Source organism: Etheostoma spectabile, chromosome 17 (genome assembly GCF_008692095.1).
Source record: "Etheostoma spectabile isolate EspeVRDwgs_2016 chromosome 17, UIUC_Espe_1.0, whole genome shotgun sequence".
Lineage (NCBI taxonomy): Eukaryota > Metazoa > Chordata > Actinopteri > Perciformes > Percidae > Etheostoma > Etheostoma spectabile.
The window spans coordinates 5,685,349-5,711,784 of record NC_045749.1 but is presented as its reverse complement, the minus strand read 5'-3'; the positions used below and the strand labels follow the sequence as shown (position 1 = coordinate 5,711,784).

Here is a 26,436-nt window from a genome sequence, read left to right as displayed (position 1 = left end):
ACACACACACACACACACACACACACACACATAGACACAGATTCTCTCAGCCTTCTGAAGCCTTTTTTCTTGCAGCAGTCATCAAAGGGACATCACATATCATAGGAAATACATTTTAATGAGAAGATTTGAATATCGTTTTAAAAAGGAAAGGAGTAAGGTCACGTTCTGTGAGAGGAAACATGGCATAGATAAAGAATATTGAAGGAGAAAGGCAAATAACCAGCTTCCCTACAAACACCTCAAACTATATTTTAGCATTGGGCTACGTTCTGCTTTTGAATCTGTGGGTAGGTGACGTGTGGGGTATTTCCACTTACGCCAACAACCTGTTGATGAGGCCCAAGACAGAGACAGGACAACTTCCTCAAAAAGGAGCCTGGCTCTCCCTCACCTAAAATGTTCACAGTACACAGATAATAAAATATCTTTTCATTTATTTTTCTTTTATTCTTTTTGCTTTTCTTTCTGGTGCCAGATATATGGATATATAGTATGACTAAGCACTGTATCTGTGTTTTCTCATAATTAGGGTATAAAGTTGTGTTATGTGTGTGTGGTGGATGTGGGTTCCTTACTTTATTTGGGTGGGTAGGTAGTGGCTGGCTCTTGATTTGCTTCAGCTGCCATTTCAGACTAGTCCTCAGTGTGTTCCTGTTCCAATCATTTGATCCTCCACCTGCTTACATGCCTGTCCCTCATTACCCCATCATCCCAGAAAGCAACTGCACACCTGTCTTTTAGCTCAGTCCTTCCAAAGTTTTTTTTTTTACATCAAGGACACTTAAACTGACACTAATTAGACCTTGGACCTCCATTTGGTAAGATTTTGTCCCAGGGTCCCCCACCTGATAGGATTTTTACCTTTAGATGTTTTATAACCAGTCCTGTCAAACGATTAAAATACTGAAACAACTAGTGTGCGGCGTGCCGGTTGTTTTGTTTCCGATCCAGCTAGATCCAGCTTGATGTTGCAGTTTTTCTAACGCTACTAAGTGTTGCGACAGCATGTAAAAAAACTACAACGTTTGCTAGGCAACAAAGAACGTTAATCTCGAGATAAAAAATGTACACCGTTAAAATGGTTTTGCGTTAATAACGCATTTAACTGACAGCACTAGTTTTTACAGAAAGTGTGTGCAACACATGACCAAATTAGTTACACATTCTGTCACTGTGTTACTTATCAATAGAATTATAGTGAAAATAAATAATGCCTCTTTTTGCTGCATGTGGACCCCCTGGGATCCACCCAAGGACCCATGGGGGTCCCAATACCACATTTTGGGAACCACTGCTGTAGCTTAATGTCACACAAGCATTTAATGAAGCAAAATCAATTCCTTTAAATTAAATTGCCATGAACTTTGGTCAACTTTAACATGCAATTGTAAATCAAATCATTAAAATTGGATTGGATCACTTGCTGTAAGATCACAGAAGGCTTATTTCATGTGGGCGCGTCAACAGCAGTTGCTGTCATTACTTAGCATTCCACAGAAACAACACACTATAGCTTTATAAGAGGTAAAACTCTTCTAAAGAGAAGAATGACATGTACAATGTTGAAATCTGTCTTGTGACCTTTTTCATGTCATGCCTCTCATCACCCAGTGCCACAAAAGCCATGCAAAAAGCAGAACTATTATAAAACAATCTCTTGTGAGAGTTAACGCAATGCACATATTGTAAGCATCATTCACTCCTTTCCTGGAAGTGGTAGTGTACTTTCAGTTTGCTTTTTCTTGAAGATTTTATTCTGTTTCAAGTACCAAAATTATTTTTCACAGCTTATTCAGGTTTGGATTTGTGTTTGCTAACCCTGATCTGGATTGGTTGTGGCTCCCTCCGTTATGTGGCAATAATAATATTACATTGGAGTGCTGTCCTATTAACTTTATCTATAGTTACAGTTTCCATCATCTTGCTAAGTTCATCTCTTTGGCTATTTTCTGTTCTAAAGTAAACCACATTTTTTTAAATTAATTTTATGTCTAGACTAGTTGGTTATTTCTTCCTTTTGTGTCCGTTTTTTGTTGGAGTTGGGACGCAAACACAAACATACGTTACTGAGGCAGCATAGTTGAACAATAAAACATTACTGTAAAAGATGACTACACTGAAATCAAATTATTATTAACAGTATACTATAAAAATATTCTAAAGTTAAAATATATCAAATTAAATATGTCCTGCAGCCTTTAAAACATATACGATCTGCAATTTGTATATAATTTGCATATTTTAAGTCAGTCTCTATTTATTTACCTACATGTTGTAGCCAAATGAAGTGAGTAATTTAATAAAAAACTCCTACTTATGTTATATTATCTTTACTGTTTACCGTTCAACAAGTTAAAGCTGTGAATAAAAGCACAATATTTGCCGCTGCAGTGGCTAAACATATACAGTAACTAGTAACATAAAATAGAAATACTTAGTTCAAGTACCTCAACTTTTACTCACACTCCACCACAAAAACCAAACATATATTTTGCATCCCATAAGCCTTTCACAAACTCTGCTTTTTAATATATGGTAATCAACAGGAGATCTGATAACTTTGCGATTTCTATAGCCGTGTGGAGTGAAATATCCAGTAAAAGATGCTGTCTGATGTGTTAGGGTGGCTAAGCTGTTTGTCACAAGTCAGACCATATGTCATGAGGCACAAGAAAGGTTAGTGTGTGGGTATTTGTTATCGGTATCAGCGGCACAACTTTAATGGACGGCCTTTTGTCTGTTATGTTGTATTCTAGCCACCATTGTCCATTATATAGATGCGCTATAATAGATAAAACAGAAGTATGTAAAATTAGCTCCACCTCATTATGACATCAAAATGCTAATAGGCCATTCTTCACAGTGAGTACTTTTACTTGTGTTGTTAAAGATAATGCTGTATTTGCACTTAAATGCAGGACTTTTACTTGGAATGGTTTATTTTAACATCATGGTATTTGTATTCAGGTAAAGAATCTGAATACTTTTCACACAACACACACACACACACACACACACACACACACACACACACACACACACAGGGCAATCAATAGAGGAAGAGAATAGACTGGAGGCCTCCAACCACAGCATCCTGAATGTGTCTCCTTTTGGCCCCAACACACTAAACACACAGCCGATGGGCGGTTCACATACTGTGCATGTGTGTGTGTGGGGGGGGGGTAGAGACAGAGAGTGACAGGGAGACGTTGAAATTGAAAGGTCAGTCAGGAAAGTGATGTGCACACCTGGATCCTGCTCTGTTTTACACAGTGTGTATCAGTAGTGTGGAGGACACAGGTGTTGTTTGCAACTAGACCGTTGAAAACCACAAAGTATACCCACAATTAAAAGTGCTTCCTGTGAAATCAGTAGCCTTAGTTTTACTATTACATTTTACACCACAGGCACGGCTTCTGCTGGGACACACTCCCAAACTGGACTACAGTAGATTGGAGGTGGGCAATTTATATTCCCAACTTACTGTACTCTCAGAGATGTACATCAATGGCAACATTGAACAGCTTAAACATTAGGGCTGGTAAAACAGAGAAGAAGAGGTGACACTTGTAACACGCACCCCTAATTCAGCATTTATTAGCAGTACATACACATGTAATAAATAGCAGCAAAATACTGTCTTGGTTAGTCTGGCTTACCAGATGTACAGTGTGGGTATAAAGCCTGACATGTCAGGCATTCCCCTCATTCTCCTCTTCTTCATCTATCTTTTTTGCAAAAGCACTATCACTGCATAGCACCGCCCAAGACGATTGTGATTGGTTTGTAGAAAAAAAAAAAAACCCTGAGCATTTTTTTTCCATAAACAAAAATGTCAACTCTTGTAGCCAGACCACACTTCAGTGCTGACACAGCACTGCGAAGGTAGGTCTGGCAATAGGAGACCTTAAGTGGATCATCAACTAATTCATACAGACTCCCGAGGCGATCTGGCTGCTAAATTGGCTAGCTTGCTATTTAACTTAAACTATTTTATCCAAAGATTCTTTTACTAAAGATAGTACATTTTAAGCAGCGCCAATGGTATGAAACTGTACACACTTTCTTACTCCTTAAGGGGTGTGGCCTTGTTTGAACTTGTGATGAACGTTGTGAGGATGAATTAAAAGTTATATTTGAATAATGTATTAATACTTTCTTTTGCTAAAGTTTGATATTTACAGAGCTAAAAGACGTGTTTAGCTTCATGATTAGTTTTGCGTTCAGAAACTTAAGCAGACGCTTCTCTGTGATGGCAGATCTCGCGAGAGTTTGGTCCTGAGACAAGAACAGGTCTCAACAAAATTTTCTCCTGTCTGTCTGAAAAATACCATTTTAATGTCAGACTGTCCTGGAGATATTTGCCTTTTGAGAAATGGGTCCAAAATACACTTTGGTGACTATGGGGCGAAATAATTGCTTATTATCTTTGTTCATGTTCCCTTCTCCCATTGGAATCAATACACTCTGACATGCCGCTAGTCCCCTAAAGAGGCGTGGCTGTGGCAGAGCCCACGTGACACTGATACTGGAAACTACTCCGAGTTGGAGCATCTCAGTTCTAAACCGTCTCTGGTTTATCTAATAACGTTATGTAGCAACTAGTGTCTAGTCTATATCCTTGACGGTCCACTTTTGGGATTGGTCCGGTGCCGCGGGAAATTCTACCAGATGCATGTATTTTTCGTTTCCTTCTTTGTGTTGGAATTTTAAACTCTGATGGATTTATGTGGACTATGGTTAACTGTTCCTCAGATCTCTGCATAGTAAATTGAAACACCTAGCTAGATTATCTGTTCAATCTGAGTTTCTCCATGTGGAGTTTAGCCTCGCCCAAGACAATTGGGATTGGTTTAACCCTTGTGTTGTCCTTGGGTCAAGTTGACCCGTTTTCTTATATCAATGTTCTTTTTAACTACCCAATTGTAATTACCCGAAATAACATGATTGATTCTACACAACGCTCTTTGGTAAGTACAAATCTCCACTTTCATTAATTTCGGGGTGTTTTACTAATTTTATTGCATTTGAAAAAAAACATTGAAGTGTTTTTGAAATAGCATTGAGTAAAAGTTGACATATTCCAGTCTGTGATTATCGATCAACATACGTTCCTTTAAATTTAGTCTTAATAATTCCTAATTTCTGCTTTTCTGACTCAAACATTAGGTATAATTTCCTACAAATAAGGTTTATTGACCATAATTTCCATAAATAACTGTGAAACTAAAGTTAATAAGTTAGTGTTACGTAGTGTTAAACGTCTAAAAAAGTACACACATTGAAAAAAAGCGTCAAAAGTATTGAAAAAAAGAGACAAACACGTAAGAAAAAGTTTAAAAACAATGATAAAAAATGTCAACAAAAGTGTTGATTTTCATTTTGACAGGAAGACAACACGAGGGTTAAAGACATGCCGATAAACCAGAGCCTGTTTGTCTCCTGTCCTCTAATGCTAAGTGGACCCTTCTCTGCTCCGCAGCGTGCGGATGGTCTGGCAAAGCGACACTACTAACGCAAGATCTTATATGACCAACAGTGTTAATATTATCCAAAAATAAATAATGATGTAATAGTGAAAAAAAAACTGTATAACTAACAATTGCTTTCCACTAATCCAAGAGTGATGCAAGGCAGGAGCGGCCAACTAGCTTAATCTAACTTAAGCTAGGCTAAGGGCTGCATGGATCTGCTGTTGCATTGTATAGTCAGCTGTTGAAAAAGCCAAGCTAGTCAATTTAGCAGCCAGATCAGCCCCGGGATTCTGGATGAATTAGCTGCCATTATCTACTCATGACAGTATTTTGCTAGGTAAGCTAGATGCTATTTTGTCCGCGTTAGTAGGCAAACTAACCACAATATATTTAAAATGCTCTCTAGTAATGTTAACATACCCAATAAAAAGAAAATAGGTTTTGGTCCCAAAAACCAAACGAAGGTCCCACCATGACTCAAATGCTCTACTGATGTTGACCCTATATGCTTTCTCCCAGGGTCATTACTAACAAGTATTTATAACAAGTTTGCTTTACAAAAGCAAACCTGCTGTGTGGGTCTTTCTGTCCTCTTACCTGGAAACCACAAAGGGTTAGAACTCTTACTCTCTTTCTCTGCTGCTTTGACTCATGCACATGTGTGTGAGTGTGTGTGTGTGTGTGTGTGTGTGTGTGTGCACACGTAGGAGCTATTTATGCATGTGATAATGTGTGTGTGTGTGTGCGTCTATGTGTGGAAGACATAATTATCTGAACATGTGTTTGTGCCAAGCTGTGGAAGGCACCGTACTTTCCATGTCCTGTGGATGAGCAAGCGCACACACACACACACACACACACACACACACACACACAGACAAACAAATGCATAGAGGACAAGAGGAAGAAAAAGAATAGGCCTGAGGGAGTGTCAGTCTCAGACACAGTAAAAAAGAAAATCTGTCCTCATTTCACCTAAATAAACTTGTATGCCAACAAAGTACAATGACCTAAACTGAACTAACACTGGTGCTGCGTCACACATAGATTTAAAAAAAAAAAATAGAAAAACTAAGTTTGAATTTTCTTTAAACATGAATAAACTATTTTTTTTTTTTACCAATATCTGTTTAAGATTCAAAACTATGGACATTTAGTTTATGGTATAGTGAATTTGTTATGTTTTGTTATTATGTTTGATTTCTTATCATGTTACACCCTAACCCTATCCACACCTTTATACTTAAGTCAAAGCTGTAAAACCACACCATAGAAACACAAGTAAAAACCTAATTAAGTACACTACACATCAGATAGGAATTTAATATAATTAAATCATCTTTTCTCATTAACAACATTGGTTTTGTGGATTTCAAGTTAATTCAAATGAAATAGCTAATTTCTCTTCTAACTTGTAGTCTTTTGACTTGAGTTGAGGGAATCTACTGCTGACAGTTCAGTCAACTTGTAAGTTTTGAAAGCATTATCAGCATATTGGTAAACTTAAAGCATTGTAAGACCTTTATAAATGAAGACTCCTCCAACTGTGAAAATGTCAAATGGTGAGCCGATCTCTGTTGCCTTGCAACTAAACAGTTGTGGATAAGCAGATGAAGACGAGTGACGATGAGGTAAGCAAATCGGTCTGTAATGTAATATGTAATGTCAGTATGAGTAGTTGATTGAATCTATTTTTTAACTTGTTTTCTTAATGTCAGTTAATTCAATTGGCATTGTCAAAACCCATAACGACAAAGTTCACTCACATTATTTTTTTTATATTATTGATACTGAAATGACTTATTAACAGGTAAACAGGTGTAGCTGTTTAAAGTATCAACCTTAAGTAGTTTTAATTTCAACTACTTTAATCACTGTTAAGTGGTTTCTTCATCATCATCATCATGTGTTGTAAAAATGTTGTGAGGTACAATATTTCCCTCTGGAAAGTAGTGGAGTAGAACTACAAATTAACACGAAATGGGAATACTCCACTAAATTACAAATAAATTAAAATGGTACATAAGTACAGTACTTGAGTAAATGCACTAACTCCCCGCTAATGAATATAATGTTTCTGTTAAAAAAAAACAATTTATAAACCACTTGTGCAATTTTAAAAAGATGTAAAAGCTTTATTTACAACAGTCTTATGCATTTTAAAGCAATCAAAACAGCATAATTACAATATTTTCAGTGTACAATAGCAGTATAAACAAAATAAGACAACATGTTGCTACAGTTGTACTGGGTCATTTGGAGTCATTCAAATTAGTTTGTATCCATTTCTGCACAAACAGGCTCCAAGAGATGCATTTCTGTACAGCATTTGCAGCAAAGCACAACACACCACAGGGTCTCTGGGCTCCCCATATTTCATGTTTTACCTTTTTAACAATTCCAAAAAAACAAAAAACAAAAAACTTGAGTATAAATGTTTATTTGACTGTTATTAGATCACAGATATTGAGTGATTTTTCTGTTCTTATAATCCTAAAAAGCTCAAACACACATATTTATGCAATATGATTTTGTCAGTAAAACCCTGAATGTCACATAGCCGTTTCTGAACTGTAACACCTTCAATGATAGGCGGTGAATCAACTCATCACCAGGTTTCCATATCAGTTTCAGAAGACGGTAATTCATCTTTCGGTTTCCTCCCTGCCATGCTCTCCTCTCACACTCCAGTTGTAATACAGTACTTCAAAATGAGGTCTTAGGTTTCACATGGCACAATATCAGAAATCAAAATGCAGTCACAGCGGAGGAAAAGCAAAGTGGATAACTTTGGCACACAGGAAGACGAGCCTGAGACATGTGCATTTCCAGGAAGACAGGATTAGGATGAGGAAGAAACAGAAAAAAAAGAAGTCTTGACTCAGTGTGGTGTGTAAAAACAAATGTCAACCAGCTATAGTAACAGAAAAGACAGCCTCATTGTTTGAAAATGAAACTTTGTGGCTGAACCACTAATTTAACACTATTAAAACATGAGATTAAACAGATGTGAGAGTTGCTGAAATGAGAGTTTAAGGATGATGAAAGCCAGGATCACACTTTATCTGATTGGCATTTGTGTTGACACAACTGTGCAAACATCAGCGTGACTCAAAAACAGACTCAGATGAAATTAGTTATCAAGTGCGTTACAACCAACTTCTGTTGCTGCTCTCAATTGCTGTCTGATAACATCACAGGGAGCAAGCAACGTTGAACTAATTTGGTTTAGAACATTAAATTCAAACAGTCAAACAGCTTTTCTGACACGGATTGAACAAACTTGGCAGAGCCACGCATAGATTTATGCTTAATCGGAAGTGTTTTGAAATAGTATGTTTTGGTTTTAAAAGAAAGAAGGCTTCAATGATGAGAATTAACTGATTGGTATGGCAATTTCTTTTTTACACTTTTGCACACGCCTGTTTATAGCTCTTGTTCAGTTTTAAGTGGTAACATGGATATTAGTAAGACATACAAAAAGAACAGCCTACTTTTGCTGGTTCCTCACATAACAACCGAAACAATATGTTTTAAAAAACCTAAAGAGTTCAAAGACAAGAATAAATGTACCTTATCTGAAGCCTGCATTACCACTGTTTGATATTTTACGGTTGGCTAACTAGTCAGTGACAAACTCCTCTTTGACTCTGCATGATTCTGTGTTTGGTTGTCGTCCAACAGTCTCTCTCTGAGTGTTTAATGACCTGGCGGGCAAGATGAGACTTGGCCAGGTCTGAATCACTGGGCTAATAAACGGATAACATGACCTTGTCAACAAACCAATACTTGCCAACTACATTCAGTCTTTGCTGCTAAAGTTAAATCCAGAGGCTGAAACAAAGAACAGTGACAGGCCACTCACTGTATTGGAGGAAATTGCTTTACACATTAAAACAATGCAAAATAGAACAATAGTAAACAAGACAGCAGGAAATGACACTGTTTAATGGTTTAAATGATTGACATGATTCCATTATTTATTTTGTTCATTATCTTGCTCTTGAGTTCCATTAACTAACTGGGCAGCTTAGTAACATTTTAGTTACAAATCATAGTATTTTCAGAATGCTGAAGCATTCTGCTCCTGCTTTTCTGCAAACTCTTTGTTTTAATGCTGAAAATAATCAGAGAGAAGAGGGAATGGATTTATGGGATGACTGTAGAAAATATAGAGTAGTAAGCTTTATGTTGTTTACAGTCATCCTGTAAATCCATGTATACTGACTGTATTTGGGGATAAACATGATTGTAAAAATGCTTGGTTATCGCATGTTAAATTTTAAGTCAATAGGGAGGAAGTCACGTGTTTTCACCATTCAACCTGGCTCTAGGGGTTACAGAAACACACAGGTTTTTCATTACAGATGGTGGATGGTATCATTTGGTACAGTTGGTACAGTATCATCTTACTAGTATCAATGCTTGAGGTTTTGTTTGTGTAAAACTGATCAATGCAGAGGTTCAAATCTGCCTGTACAATTGTAAAGTAGTCATGAAATACATGGATAAAACATTAATTTTGCAATTCCAAGTTAATTAATGTCTAAATGTTTAGATAACTAGTGGAAATTGTAAAGAAATGTGTTCTCACTTTTAAAAAGATGCAGGATTGGTGCATCGATTGAAAGTACCTTTGAAGAGATGATAATCCTGATTACAGATTACTTGATTACATATTATGGTGGGAGGAGCTACTGTTACTTAAACTTGACCGAGGGTATTGAAATATCATACAATATCGTGAACCTAATTGAACCAAAGTTTGGTGTATTGTTACGGCCTGCTTTTCCTGATGATGACTTTCCATCAAAATATCTTGTCTTTTGTCTTTTACAAAATTACAATACAAATGCTGTACTGCCACCCAGACCAAGTTGTTTTGTTGCTGAGGAAAACTGCAACCTTTCTATTACCCACCTCACCTCTCCCTGAAATAGAGATCCTGTCATGACATTTGATGATCTCTTAGGTTGATTCCAGTGTCATTTAGTACTCAAATTATCAGGATAAAATTCATTTCTGTGGCTGGAAACCCTGGCGTACAGTTGGCTTATTAACTTACTATGTAGACATAAGCAGACATGGTAACTCATGGTAACAAAGTGTTAAATGACACAGTAGTTTAGATAAAAATGATTACTTTGGACCAGTTGGTTCACACACAAATCAGTCTGTTGCATGTTGGATCGTGACAAGACAGGAGTACAAAATCATGTTTTCCTACCTGAAACCATTAGAAGGAAAAAAAGGGAGGGAAATCTGCAGACTGGTCCCACATTTACCAACCCTGGGTCTGCAGAGTTGATCACCCTATGAATTCATAATCTCTGTACAATAAAAACACCTTAAAAGAAGCTATAAAAGTAAATAGGAAACTGTACAAGGCACATTTGAATTTCCACAGGCGTCATTTTGCACAGATGCATATTTAGGTGACATGACCACCGCTGCGCTGGAAAGAAGTGCAAATTCCCGGCTCTTTGGTGGCATTGCAAAGGCTCAGAGACCGTGAAGGAGCAGAGGTGAAAAAACACAAATCCAGGCTTTTCACAGCTCCTCAAAGGTGTCAACAAATTATCTCCATCGAAATTAAGAGTCCAAAGTCTCCTTCCACCACTGGTAAAAATCAGGTCCCAAAAAAACAACAAGGATTTGATACAGATACATTATTAGCTACATCTGCTGGGTTTTCCAAAGGCTAAACCTGAGAGTTGTCCTGGCTGTTTGTACTGCCTTGCAAGTAGATTATTCGTCCAATCAGGAGGATCAGAAGGCCCACGCAGAGCAGCACGGTGGGCTCCTGGTGGATGTGTGGCAGTGGGTTCGGATGGATCACAACCCGTCTATGTCTGCCTGCCACCCCCTGGAATTAAAAAAGGACAGAGAGAAGAAGGGATGTTACAGTATCAACAGATAGGTAAAGACAATAATCTTTAACTCTGTTGATCTACAGTATAGTTTAAATGGATTGTTCACTAAATTGCACCCTACTTAGTAACTGTGCTACAACTATCAAACTTTCCACTCTCGCACGACACACTGTAAGTAGTTTACAGTGCTAACATTTTGAAACAACACAGATAAGACAAAAGCAACTTCTTGTTTCTGCCTGCAATGAATCAACGGTTGCTGGCTGAAATGACCACTGTCGCTACCAGGTTTTATTATCTGTAGCTATAGGCCGCTAAATAAGCCAATGGTAGCTTGTTAAAAAAACGTCAATGACGTCATCGGCTAACTTTTAGATTTGTTCAAACAGTCAGCATCCTGTTGATGATCTCTGTAGAAGACATGCAAATAAAGAGACGGCACCGTTTGTGTATTGCAGTGTAAGATTACTCTTTGGGCATTTTTTGGCCTTTATTGACTGGACAGCACCGAGATGTAATGACATGCAGCAAACGGCTGCAGGTCAGAATTTAACCCGCAACCGCTGCGTTAAGGACTAAGCCATAGGGTGCATGCTCACCCAGGTGAGCGACCCAGGCAACCTGATAGAGCCACTTAATCCTTGTATCAGAAGTATTATAAGGAAAAATGTAAGATCGGTCTTATTTCACGTATAACCGTGTTTGCCTGCTTAACTTCCACAGTCCAAGAGCAGAAGGTAAGATTTGTATTTTGTTGTTTGTATTTTGAAACAGTGGCGTTTTCCATTAACTGTACCTGCTCGACTCGCCTCGCCTGGGCCACGGTGCCCCATTGCAGATTAGTACCGCCTCATGCGTGAAGCGAGCCGTGGCTGGTCGTCATAGCAGGAAACTGCCATGACCTAACGCGACACACACACACAGAACGACGAAGGTGTGTTGTTTTTGATTGTCGGCATGCAGCTGTTGCCACAGCCAGAAGACAAATTAGTTTCAAAAGAAGCTTGAGGCAGCAAAAAAAAAAAGTGCTGGCTAAACTATTTAAACTCAGCGGGTTTGTCTAGGACAGGGTAATGAGGGTAATCTTCCCCAAGTATTAATGTGGTTAATGGTTAAAAGAAGTACATTTTTGTATTGTAGGTTTGTAGGAACATTTAATGAAAAAAAGTGTGAAAACAACATGTTCAGTTCATGAAGTTAAATTATATGTCCAACTGAAACATTTGCTTTTGTTTAGTGTGCTCTCATTTCACAAAATGTTTGTGTTGAGCATGTTGTGATATGCATCAAATGTTCAGGTGAACACCTGGGAATCCCGTGATGATTTCAAATCCAAGAGACAAATAGGCATACTGTATGTTTACATCTGCAGGAAGCAAGTTAGAACAGTTCTCTACATCCTGCCGCAACCCTCTTTACCCCGTCCGTCTACAGGTGGAATGTCCTTACACCAGTGTGTGTATGAATGCACATGTGTAATGTGTTTGTGGGTTTAAATTTTTCTGAAGGCTTTCAATCTTTCTGAATTGTTTTATTTTTTTGTCCAGTTACCACATGTGCATACATAACCCTAACCCCGAACTGTCCACTTTGCATTTCCCATGATGCAACTATCATATCCAGATTCCAGATCCAAATATTTAGTCTCAAGCAAGAAAACACTGAATACATCATAAGTTTTGAAGAGTCTAATATTTCGTTCACACTGGAAGCTGTCTGTCCTGTCTCTTGCTATTTTGAACGTCTCTCTGCAGTCATTCCGACACACTTGGCACACTGTGGACTGAAACAGGTGTTTCGCTTCAGCAGCAGCAGCAGCTTCTCACAAATAAGGGATCTGCCTGGTCGCCAGATGAAAAGGACCTTTAGCGGGGAAGCTTCCTCCTTAACCTTTGTGTTGTCCTCCCAGGTCAAAAACTGACAAAAAACTGACATTTTTGTCCCTTTTTTAGACTTTTTGTTAGTTTTCACTAACACCACCTTACTACCACTAGTTTTACAGTGCATTTTGGAATTCATGGTCAATAACCGTAATTTATACAGAATTAATATTTGAGTTAAAAATACAGAAATTATGAATTATTTTGACTAATAGTTAAGATCAGATGAACGTACAGATGAGTTTAGTCAGGAACGAAAGTGATCAATTGTATTTGCTAAGAGTGTACATTTGTTTTGTTGTAATTTGGTTAAAAAGAAACCCATATTTCAGATATAGACATTTTTTAAAGTGGTCAAATTTGACCCGAGGACAACAAGAGGGTTAAACAAGCACTTTCCAGAAACAACTAGGTTCCTGTTGCAGAGGAAAGGTAGGTGGGGATCCCCACAATGAATGAAGTAACTTCGCTTACAGCAACACACACCTCTAATAATAATAATAATAATAATAATAATAATAATAGGGGAACTTGAAATATTTTGCTGATATTTCAAGGCCTTGCACGAGTTACCATAATTTCCCTATTAGCTCTAGTTCAAACCTGTTCAGAGTAAAACATAGGATTCACTGAGAACTCTTAAATTAATGAACTCACAAAAACAGCTCCTAGCAGTAGGCTGTGGTTGCACTATGCAGTGCTCAGGTATGAAATCTTGGACGTGTCTGAATGTAAAGCCGAAGCAGAGTGGGGCTTAAAAATCCACCCTAAGCTATTATTGTTCTACTAAATAAAGGTTTGAAAAGGAAATCTTGCACTCTAACTGAAGCATTTACAAGAATAACTCTGGCATTTACAAGAGTAGGAATCAGTTTTTCCACTGGAAGATAGATGTTCTGTTTCGGCATGAAGCCATTTAAATACAGCCCAGCCGGATGGACTTCACAATACCATCCAGACTTTGACTGGCACAGAATAAGCCTTCTGCCCCAGGGCACGACTGTGCTCTGAAAAACAAGATCTTAAAGGTCCAGTGTGTAACTTTTGTAGTTGTTCATTATCAAAATCTGTATTGCCCTTCACAAACTGGTCCTTTTTTATGAATATTGACCAATTTCATCAATCAATTTCAAGTATTTTTACTGACTTAAAATTTTACATTTGTGCATGAACTTGGGTAGACTCTCCATAGTCATGCGGCATCTTGAAATACGTTGGCCGGTAAGGGACATACAGGATATACTTCTCTGCCTTTTGCGTTTTTGCTGTAAGTTGATGAAACTCACAGGTGCTGCTGATGTTGCTAATGGGTATCACAGCTTCCCAGCCACGGCAACATTGAAGCAGGAAACATGGACGACCACACGTTATCTTAATACATTCTGCGGTGGAGTGGGACGAAAAAAAATATACCGGAAAATGTTGTAGACCCAGGGCCCTTGGGGGGCGGGGAAGAGATGAATGTTTGGAAATAAGAGGCTGCTGCGGCCCGTCGTGTAGGTTAGTTTGACCAGCGTGTAGCGGCAGCCGGAGCGGCCGGAACGGCCTCGAAACACTACCAACCCTCCCAATTACCACTCTGCCTCGTGCACGTATTCAAAATCCAAGTTTCAGGAACAGGAGTCCTCTTCTTCACCCAGAAAAAGAAAAAGGATATTGAAAAAAGCAAAAGACCGGCTTTATGAAGTGTGAAGGCTACCGTCGCAGTAATACTTAGTTGGAACTGCGTGGTGCGAGAGAGTTGATTGCAACATACGATCTCAATGCTAGATGGGAGAAATTCCTACACATTGGACCGTTAACGAACAAGAGCACAAGAGAAATTTCAAAGCTGTGCTGAACCAAAACCCACAGAAACACCTAATGCCAGAGGAGAAAACAGGTGAGGGGAAAAGCAGTTAACCTTGTGTTGAATTGGTCGGCTTCTAATTCTGCTTCTGACTGTGACCAAGTCAAACAAACAATCAGAGGTGACCAAAGAGCTTCCAGAGTACTCATTTAAACAACACGTGACCCGAGTTTCCAGAACCAGTTTAACAAGCCTGATAGAGAAACAACCTGAATACAACCAATCACATTTATTATGAATCTCCCTGAGATAGAAGCACTGTTCTTTTCTACTTCAACTACAAAAAAGCACTTCAAACTAAGTGGAGGAAAAGCTGGCCGTTGTGATCAATGGCCTCCTGATTCTCTGTCAGTCAAAACGACGTGAAACACACCGCTCAGGAAATGAAATGCTTTGTCATGAGACGGTGCAGTGGCAACCGGAGAGAATAACTAAATCAGATCTGAGTATGCAAATTGCGTGCTCAAGCCCATATGTTTGAACAGAAGGTACATCTCAATAATTATTATTCCCAATCATGTTGGTAACTTCCAGGCTATTTTTGTTGGAAACCATTTTCTTACCATATGGTTTTGGCTACACCAGTCACACGAATATTTATTAGCTGCATTATCTGTCGGACGTTGGGTCTTTCCACCACTCAGAGAGTGTAATAATTTAACAACCTATTGGATGGATTGCTATGAACTTTGGTTCAGACATTCACGGTCCTCAGAGGATGAATTGTAATAACTTTGATGCTCCCTTTTCTTTTCATCTAGCGCCATTATACGGTTAACACTTTAATGTGTCCAATACTTTGTTTTGATCTTATCTGCAAATATTAGCATTCTATCAAACTAAACTTAAATGGTTAATATAGTGAAAAGTGCACCTGCTAAACATCCAACCTGGTCTCATGGCAGTTCTTGAAATGGTCACGTTATTTTGATTTATTGTTTTGTCAACGGCCACCGTGACACGATCCGCGGTCTCTGGGGGACGTAACAACGGGGAAATGAAATGGCCACGCCGCTGACAGCTGCCATGACACTGGGCGGCTCTATGGGACGCAACAACGGGGAAATGAAACGCCACGCGGTAGACGATGACAACAACGGCCACCGGGACACGATCCGCGGTCTCTGGAGGACGTAACAACGGGGAAATGAAACGCAACAAGCCGGGGACAGCTGCCATGAAACTAGGCTGCTCTGAATGAAACGCCACATGCTGGTGACAACAACAAGACAGACACCCACCAACAACGGGACGGTTGTTGTTAGGAGAAGAATAACGCGGATAGGAACTGCCACACGCAGGACCCGATCCCCGGTCTTCGGGGTGAAAGTCCTGTGTAGTTTGACACATCCACCAACCCGACCAACCCGACCAACCTCCTTACGTGGATCTTTGGCTTTTCAATATTAATTGTGCTTTTATCACGAAAGATGCTTCCAAATTAAAATGCATTAGTGTAAAATTAGTGCTCACCACTGCGAAAAAAAAACGAGAAAATCGTGTCCCTGTACACGGATCAATAAATTGAATGACGGCACCATTTCACGAACTGCCATGAGACTGGGCTAAAACATCGGCATGTTTAGTTCAAACATCGCTAGGCCTACTGGCAGCTTTACAGATACGCTGATGGGGCTGTAAACTGTTATTCTTGTTTTAATTAAATCCACCATGAAAGAAGAAAACTGGAGTGCTTCATTTTTTCTGGAAAAAAAGGAACAAGTCTCCATAAACCCATCTGGATAAACACTTTATTCTAACATGACATGGGGTACTTTTTTCTTCTTTGATGTTTTTTTTTCCCCCAGTAGTCATCACATTAGGAACTTTCTAACTTAAAATCAACATACATTGAGACAGCAGTCGAGATAGAGCAGCACTTACTACACTGCAGCTAAATCTGAGCTGATTTCCCCAAATGTCATCAAGGAACTCTTGTGTTTGGCAGAGCAAACTCTCCAAACATTAATTATTTTTTTAAATTTGCTTTCACCTCCACAACATGGACTTTTGACATCGTAAATCAAGACCTGTGTGGGTGTAGAAGCTACAGCGAACAGTCATTAGTTCAGCCCTTCTTTTCTTTTGGCACCGCATAACCTCAAACGTTTGTCACTCTGCCTGTGAGTATAAAGTTGCAGTGGATTTTCCACTGAAGAAAAACTTTCATAAAAGGAGTAAAATGTTGATTTATTTTCACAGCTTACACCCTTTCTGGCCTTTAAATATGCAAACATACTTTGTTTGTTGTGAAAACTTTGTAATTATTAAGATTATTATTAATAATAATAATAATAATAATGTTAACTTGCTTGCAAAAGCGTTCATCATATTGCACATTAGAGACTGATCTCTCCTCAACGCAGCTTTGGAAGACAGACTCAGGCTTTGTGGTTTTGAAATTGGCAGAGTTTCTTTGCTCTTTCCTCACCTCACAAACCGCTGCAATGATTTAACTTTCAAGATGGTCTGCTATTTGCAGAGTGAGGGACCACGTTGTCAGATTTATGAGTCTCAAGACATAAAGTAAAGTTACTTAAAAGCTTGTTTCACTTGTATATGTTCAGTTTATCTCTACTGATGTCATATAAGAAAGTGGATTGTCAGTTGTTTCAGAAATTCTTAAACAATTGTATATGGTTTATCTCTTCAGAATACATTAATCAGATGTTTTGTCCCCAAATTCTAACTGCCACCTGTAAATGTCCTGCTCTGTAGTCATGTTAGGCACTTACTATGTCATACATATTCTACAGCTAATGAAAGTGCAGGAGAAGCTGTCAATGACAACATAACAGAAGGATGTGGTATACCTGGGAGGAGCTGAGACTTGATGTATGTGGTTTTAAAAAAGATGACGCATTAACATTCAACCAACATCTGTATACAATGTGTTTTAAACCACCTCTGGATCAGATGATGAGTAATCAAATCACTGTCCTACTTCATTCAGTACATGTCAAGTGTATTCACACCTGGCTTCATTTATATTAATTATTATCAGATGTCTGATACTGGAAGGTGCAGGCTCAGAGTTTCTTCAACTCATTCAAAGGATTCAAAAGAATAGTTTGGCATTTTTGTAAATGTGCTTTTTTGCTGTATTAGATGAAAAGATTAATATCACTCTCATGTCTGTGAATTAAAGTGCTCATATTATGCTCATTATCATGATCATAATTGTATTTAGAAGTTGTACCAGAATAGGTTTATGTGGTACACCATATATTTGTTGTACTGCACGTTGCCGCCGCTCCTCTTTTCACCCTGTGTGTTGAGCTCTCTGTTTTAGCTACAGAGTGAGACATCTCACTTTTGTTCCATCTTTGTTGGGAGTCGCACTAAGTACTGCAAGCTTGTCAGTTGCAGAGCATGAGGGCATGCCATGATAGCAGCTAGGCGAGCATTAAAGTGTGTGTTACAAAGTGACGCACGTTCGTCACGGAAGTAAAGGCTGGACTACAATAGAGCTTTTTGGAGCAGTTTGTAAACAGTGTTTTTTTCCGGAAGATGGTTGAGTTCCTTTGGGGTGGACTTTGGGCTTTTTTACTTTGTAAACCTATAACGTGCAAAAAGCATAATATGGGCACTTTAAGTAAAAAGCTAGTGCCAAAAGGCTATTAGCTTAGCTCACGATAAAGACCCTCTCTCTCTCCAAAGTCAAAAAGAAATACAGCTACCAGCACCTCCAAAATAAAGGAAAAAGTTGTATCTTGCTTGTTTAATCCAAACAAAAAACAGTGATGTCAAAAACGTTACCGTAAATCAAGTGTTCTGGGGATACAAATAATTACCTATGATTAAAAACACCATGTAGACAATAGGGCTAGTCTGTTATTTGGGTAATTGTTCGCATGTCAGAGTCAGGATGAGAGGTTTGATTTCAACTGCAATCAGAAGCAGATGTACTCCTCAGCTGACAAACTGCAGGCTGAGAGTCTGACACAAAGCCAAAACCAGTTTCACCAAACAATCTTGATATTTAACCTTATACCTCAGGATTACAGAAAGAATATATATACACACACTCACACCCACACACACACATACACCCACACACTGGCAATCCTCTTTATAGTTTCCTCATTTTAAACTCTTACCTCAAACAACCCCTTCCATCATCTGAGAATAGAAAACCTGCTGCCACAAATTGTTTTCCAGGCTTTTAACAAGAAGTTCAACTGACACACACACACACACACACACACACACACACACACACACACACACACACACACACACACACACACACACACAGACACTCTCTATTTCTTTCTCTGTCTCTGATATTCAAAAAGTAAAAAGCAAAACATCCACAACTCAAGAGAGAAAGCCAAGCAGGCAGTCAGCGAGTCAACTTACTCTACAATCAGTCAACCAGAAAATCCACCAGACGGACAGTAAGTCAACCAACCAATGAAGCCACCACACTGTCATTCAGTCAACCAATCAAACAAGATAATATACAAACTCATGTGCACAATATTTGCAAATCTACTTTAAAGGATACTGCTGATTATGATTTAATGTTTCATCCCAATTACTACAGATCTTGTTTTGTTTAATTACATTCCTAACATCCCACAATGTTTTATGTTTTACTACATTTTCCTGCAACTCAGGCAGCCATTAGTTTCTATTCAGGTTCCAAACAGCAGGTATATGAATCCATCACAATGAAAATGATGTTGCCTTTATTTTTCATTAGTTGCATTTTAATGAAAGTGCAGACACATTTTAAAAGTCTTGTTGGGTGAAGGTCCAACATCAGAGATTTGCATTCATGCTCTACAGTAGCAAAGCATGTTGTGAATCAAACTAGAGGACAGTGAATTTGGCAGCTTTGCACATTTAGCTAGGTTCAAAGGCAAGGATGCCTGAACTTCCCACCAGCTCTTGAATGCACCATCAATAAAGACTTAATCAGAAAAGTTATTACGGTGAGAAACTTATCAGTGACTTTAGCAGCATGAGACGGTGAGAAAAAAAGACAAGTTAACTTGGTGTGTGCATTTATTATTGAAATGAAAGGAAAAATGGCTAACTGGAAGGAAGGAAGACTAAAACTTGTGGAATGTTTTGAAAAATGGATGGCAATAATTGTCAAATATATGCAATTGCTAGAAAGGGTATTCAATTGGGACGCTATGTCAGAAAACCTAGAGGAGCAATGTACAAAATTAGAAAAATGATAGGATAGAAAAGTTGATGTGAAATGCATGACTCTATACATAATTTCCATATTTCTTTTTTAGGTCAAGAAACTGTTTGCCTTTAGACATATCTCTGATGCAGAACATTTTAAATATATATTTCTTACTCTTCTTCTTGTCTGTTTTTTTTTTCACTGTGGAAACATTGAGTCAGCCTGTTACAAAAAGCTCATGTGATTTTGTTTGGTCACCACAACTTACTATGCTGCTGCTCAAAAATAGCTCTTCAAACAAGGCTACACTTAGACAAGCACAAGCACACACACACATACACACACACGCACACACACACACAATGCAAACTGTGCAACTATGCAAACCTCCCCCAAACAGTATAATTTTTCTTGTTAGAGCATGGATAAAAGGTTTAAACACAAAATGCAGCTTACACTTACATCTCACTCTGAACATGTAAACATCTGTCTGCACATTATTCTTTACAGTTGTGGCTATGTAGTGACTGCTAAATCATTCCAGCAAGCTTTTCTCTGCTCTATGTTTGATTCTGGCACAAAATGTAACCGTTGGTGTGGCCTTGCATACAGACCACCTTTTCTGAGTAAAGTAGAGCTTAGATAGTGCTCATTGGAATCGTTTGTGCAATATGGAGTCATCAGAGAGCTCAGACAATTTCAGAAATAAATGTAGCAATGCTGAAATAAAAGAAATAAAACAGAACAAGCATTTAAACAATCCTTTACTAGCAGGCTTTGAACAGGCATTTTGGTCCTGCATTCAACTAATGGAAACAGCGATGCACTCTTAACTCATGGTTAAACAAGGGTTAAAAATACTGTATTTTTCCCGCTCTCTGTCTTTCACGCACACTTGAACACACACAAACAAAAACACAAGCAGCCAGCCAGTGACACCCCACTGGTCGACAATGTTCCTCAGAGTTATTTCTGTCTTCAGGACAAAGGGTTTTACCTCTTACTGAAAGAGGACTGAGTGTGTGTGTGTGTGTGTGTGTGTGTGTTGTGTTTTGGTGGGATAATTAGACCTTGTGTTTTGCTCCCTGACAGTTTTTAAACCACAGGGCTGAGCCATAATGAATCTACACTGTCACGGACACTAGACTGTCACACCACACATGCGGCGCGCACACACACACATGTACACACACACACACACACACACACCCACACACACACACACACACACACACACACACACACACACACACACACAGCACGAATACAGATGTTTGAAAACAAACACACATAATCGCACACACATTGTGTAAATGTTTAACAGAGAGAGTGAGGGGGGTGAGAGGCTGGATTAAATGAGTACACATGAGTGAAAGCAAGTGAGAGAGAGGATGACTGCTAAAAAACAAATAACTTATCATAATATCAGTGACTACACACGGCTGCACATGTTTTAAAGACAATTAATGAATCAATTAAATGTGGTTTTATGTAAATACATTTTTAAGAAGTGTTTTTCTACTTTCTCAGGCAATCCAGTGAGCTGAGACACCTGTGTGTCTGTGTGTAAATGTATGCTCAGATGATGTGAGTCATATTAAAGCCTCTTCAACCTAAAGTGATGCGGCTCTGCCTCTCAGTCAACGCCTTCAGGCATTGAAACTGAATAAAGCTATTTTTGGCAATGGCAGCTCAGTGCTCAACAGCCATGTAACAATAACTTTGTGGTAATGTGAGAACTTATCAGTGTGCTATAATATCCCCCTAAAACCTGATGATATATTTACAATTTACAATACTATCAAGTGTATATTCCTTTTACATATTTAGAGGAATCCTTTTCCTCTTGTTATTACATTAGCCTCACTGTCCAGCTGGGCTTATTTGATAATGGCTCGGATGTCCATGACATTGTTGAGAACTTTGCTAAAAAATGTTTCTATCCTCTAGGTCAGTGGTGTCCAACTTGGGGGTTTGGGCCCTCCAATTACTCGTGAGGAAAGTCTAAACGGTATATTCAGAATAGCATTAGTTTTGCAGGTCTTTGGTCATGAACCAACGTTTTGGATAGTTACATTCATGACCAGATTGTGGCACTAGATTGAAAGTAAAAGGATGACCAAAGTTGTTATAATTCATCCTGAGGGGAGCATGAATGGCTGTCGAAATTGCAAGGTTATTCATGAAATTTTAATTGAGATAGTTCACTCAAAACTAAATGTGTCAACCTCATGGTAGCACTAAAAGAAAAGTCATGGGATCATCAAAGTCAGTAGGATTCATCCTCTGGGGACCATGAACGGCTTTTCCAAACGTCACAGCAGTCAATCCATTTGATAATTGTCACGACATTTCGCCGAAAAAAGAAGAAAAAAGTCAACCTCATGGTCGCGCAACAACAATAGTCAGAGGATCACAAAAGTCAATAGCTTTCATCCTCTGAGGTCCACAAACATCCCATGTCAAATGTAATCCATGTTGTCCAAATTATTGTTATGTTTTGATATCTGTTCTTATCTTTGCATTTTTCTTAGTGAATTACTTTGAATTTTACTTCTTAAATGTAGTAAAATAAAAAGTATGAGAGGGAAAATTGGTCTTTGGTAGACATATGCATGCAATGGGGCGCAAGTAGACCTTGCTTCATTTTAAGGGGTCACAGGCAGCGATAGGAATAACGGCGTTGTCGTTACTGCCAGAACATGTGGCGCGTTACTATAATTGAAGCTGTTTTTTTCATCAGAATAACTAGATCTCTGAGCCGAGAATCAAAGACCTTTTGTCTTCCTTGGTTAGTGGGCTGTCCACGAGACAAGCGCATAAATAATAAATAATAATAAATAAAATTTCATGGTAAGCCAATCAAAAGTAGAGTTGGGTGGGTGTTCAAAAGCATGCAGTCGGACACAATGAACAAGACAAGCAAGTCAGTCAACGAGAGACAGGTATGGCGTTATGAAATCAAGGAGGGGGGGTAACTTTTGCTGCTAAAGATTCCCCCCACACTTTGTTTCTTTAACTATGACTCTAGAGTGGCTACTTGCTCCGAAGCTAATCGCTGTCACTATCTCGCTTCTCCCTTGCTCTGTCACACACACACACATACATACACAAACACATACACTCACACACACACACACACACACAGGCTTGACGCACACAACAGCGCACAAGCATAGACATCAGGGCACTTATATTATTTGAACTACAAAGAGTGTATATATTTTGTATTAAGTGTCCAGTTCATTATAATATTCAGAGCTACCATAAATAATTGAACATGCACATGAATTTTAAGTTCCATTAAAGAGGGGTCAAGGGGTCACATTTGAGCATTAGTTCCTTTCTGAAGTAACCAGTTACTTTTACAATTTGTAACTGAGTATCTAATTTAATTACTTTTGGAAGAAGTACCTAGTAACTGTAACTATTTACTTTTTAAAAGTAACTTGCCCAACACTGGTAACAGGTCAAAAAGGTTGGAAATTACTGCTCTAGGTTCCAGATGGAGGTGTTTAGGAGGCAGCCACATCAGAAGTCTGAATCATCCCAAATCCACAAGCAAGATATGATTCATGGTGATTCACCTAACCTGCTGGGCTTGTTAGATGCAAGTGTGAAGTACATGGCATTGCTGTGAACTTCCTTGGAATTTCCCTTTGCTCAGAAATGTCATCAATTTCCTCTCAGATCTTTCAACTCTCCAATTCGAGTTGGGAAATGTAACCCCTCCAATGTGTCTGGGTTTGATCCAGGCTTCTGGTAGGGTCACTCTTCAAGGCGAACTGGTCTCAGAGAGCAGACATGATGACTCACAAGGATGTCCATGATTGTTGAGAAAAGTGCCTGGAGTAGAAACATTATGGCCTGGGGTCAGGCCATGAGGTGGTGGTCTCAAGGAATGTACACAGTACACAGTTTGATAAGAGACACAAGACCATTAAATGATGGGTTCCCCACTGACAACAGGCATATGCATCGAACCAAAACCCCTGCTATGTTAGGGACATGATCGGATGAGATTTAAGCTTTCAGGTTTTTAGATGATGTACAGTAAGAGATCAGAGGATAAAACATTTCCTCTCCTGAAAACAGAGCAACAGTAGGTGCACACCTGCCAACAGCAGGATGAAAGCTGAGCAAACTTACTACAATTATCTGTTTCTGTTTTTTTCTTCCCTCTTATTCAGACTGATTCCCTCTCCTGTCCTGTGGCTCTTGCTCACTGTTAGCTAAGGGAGAAAATAGACAACCCTAGTTACGCTAGCTGTTTGTTTTTTACCTGCCAGTGATTTCAAGTTAAATATGTCTAAATTATTGCTATCCTTCCCTTCCGTGCAGTTACCATTCCTCTGCATGGCATCACCCAAAGATATGTTTTTTTTTACTTCTTATATTGAAGATCAAGCATCTGATTCATATCTGAAAAATGTCTTATACTGCTGTGGTTATGAAATTGTGTAACCATGCATGTGCACTTGTCCACAGCAACACCTGGCAAGAGAACAGGGAACAAGCCTCCACGTTCCTCTTTTCTCTGCCTCCTCATTGTTCTACAGCATAAACAAACACACATGCTGACACATTCTGGATAATTCCACACCCAAGTTCACTAAGACATACAACCTCTCTGTCTTGCTGATAGGGTGACTACTGTTGAATCATCAAATTGTCATATATTTCGCCACCCTCCCTCTGTTTTCCTCTGCAGCTTAAAAGTCCAATGTGTGGGAATTTCTCCCCATCGAGCGTTGAGATCATATATCGCGATCAACTCTCTTGCGCCACGCAGCTTAAAGTACGTAAAACAGCTACAGTAGCCTTCATGCTTTAAAAAAGACGGTCTTTTGGTCTTTCAATATCCTTTTTTCTTTTTCTGGGCTAAGAAGAAGACTCCTGTTGCTGAAATGTGGATTTTGAACATGTGTGGTCCTACATGTTTCTTTCTTCAAACTTGCCAAGGAAAACAAAGGGAAGCGACAATAACCATTAGCAGATTAGCAGCACCTGTGAGTTTATCACGTGACAGTGAAAACGCGTAAGGCGGAGCAGTATGTCCTGTATTTCCCCTATCGGTTAACGTATTTCAAGACGGCGCATGAAAATGGAGCGTCTACCCCAAATGTAAATTGTCAAGCCAATAGGAATTGTTGTAGTTAATATTCATGAAAAAGCACAATTATGGAATGGGCAACACCGATTTTGATAATGAATCGGTAAAAACGTTACACACTAAACCTTTAAAGGATGTTGTGCAGTTTTGGCAGTTTTTTCACTTTTTGCCCGCAGGTGTCTCTATAGAGCTCCCCCTACAGCTTTGGAATTGATATTTAGCAGCTCCTATGTTTACTTGTGTCTGACTCCTCCCTCAGTCAGTCTGCCGTTTCCCCTGTCTCTGTTCCTCCGACAATGCTTTCCTAGCTTTCTGCTTTTTTTTTTCCGACTCAGCCATGACAATAGTGTGAAAAACTCCATTGCTACTTTGTTAGCCGGTTCCTGAATGGCCTTATGTGTGCAGTGTATTGAAGCAATTTGTTACATTGCGAGACCTGATATCACGCGATACTATTTGCCGTTTTGGCCGGCGGATCGGCAGCCTAAAGTTGCAAGGGTGGTGTTTCCGCTCACCGGTGGGGGGCGAGACAACCACCATTCAACTCAAAAAAAGTGATATAACCATTCCAATGACTCCAAAGCTGTTCAGTTAAGGTAAATTAAGCTAAAAAAAAAACTGCATAGATCCCCTTTAAATCACAGCAGTGATGGCTACACCAGCCTTGCATGAGTCTTGACACATACCTTGTCACAGGTTGTGGGATTCACTGAGTGATACTGCTGTCTGCCAGACGGCAGGTAAGTCCAGTGACTGATTCAATCCAAAAACCTAAAAGATGGTTGAGTAACACAACTCTGATAATGATGGGTTTGACTGCTGGAACCACAAGTGCACTCAGACAACATCCCCTAGAGAGTTTCATGAGTTTTTGGTTAAGGATGAGTGTTTGTCTTTGCAGAAGCAATAGGGCTGAAAGGGTTAACTGTTTCCCTTTTTGATGTTTATTGACACCCAGAAGGTTAAACACGGCGGGGGGAAGAACATTTTGTCTAATCGGACCGCTCAGCTAGAAAGTTGTGGCTTTATTGCCGTTAAGCTTTTGACACTGAGGGCTTTTTTCTAAGCTCTTCATCGGGATATAACAGTTCTGTTATG

The 26,436-nt window shown here is 39.0% G+C and overlaps 1 protein-coding gene and 1 long non-coding RNA gene across 4 annotated transcripts in view; one reads left to right on the top strand and one right to left on the bottom strand.

The window, feature by feature from the left end:
• Positions 1–10,332: 10,332 nt before the first annotated feature.
• Positions 10,333–26,436, bottom strand: part of LOC116705245 (bcl-2-like protein 11) — a 28,482-nt gene continuing 12,378 nt past the window's right edge. For all 3 annotated transcript variants that reach the window (XM_032541240.1, XM_032541238.1, XM_032541239.1), the window contains one exon: positions 10,333–11,343. In XM_032541240.1, the coding sequence (XP_032397131.1) occupies positions 11,313–11,343 (31 nt within the window). In that variant the 3' untranslated portion in view covers positions 10,333–11,312. The remainder of the gene's footprint in view (positions 11,344–26,436) is intronic.
• LOC116705247 (uncharacterized) lies at positions 17,742–25,200 on the top strand. The gene is made up of 3 exons (XR_004335884.1): positions 17,742–17,753; positions 20,204–20,208; positions 24,945–25,200. It is a non-coding gene; the product is annotated as an uncharacterized LOC116705247 (long non-coding RNA).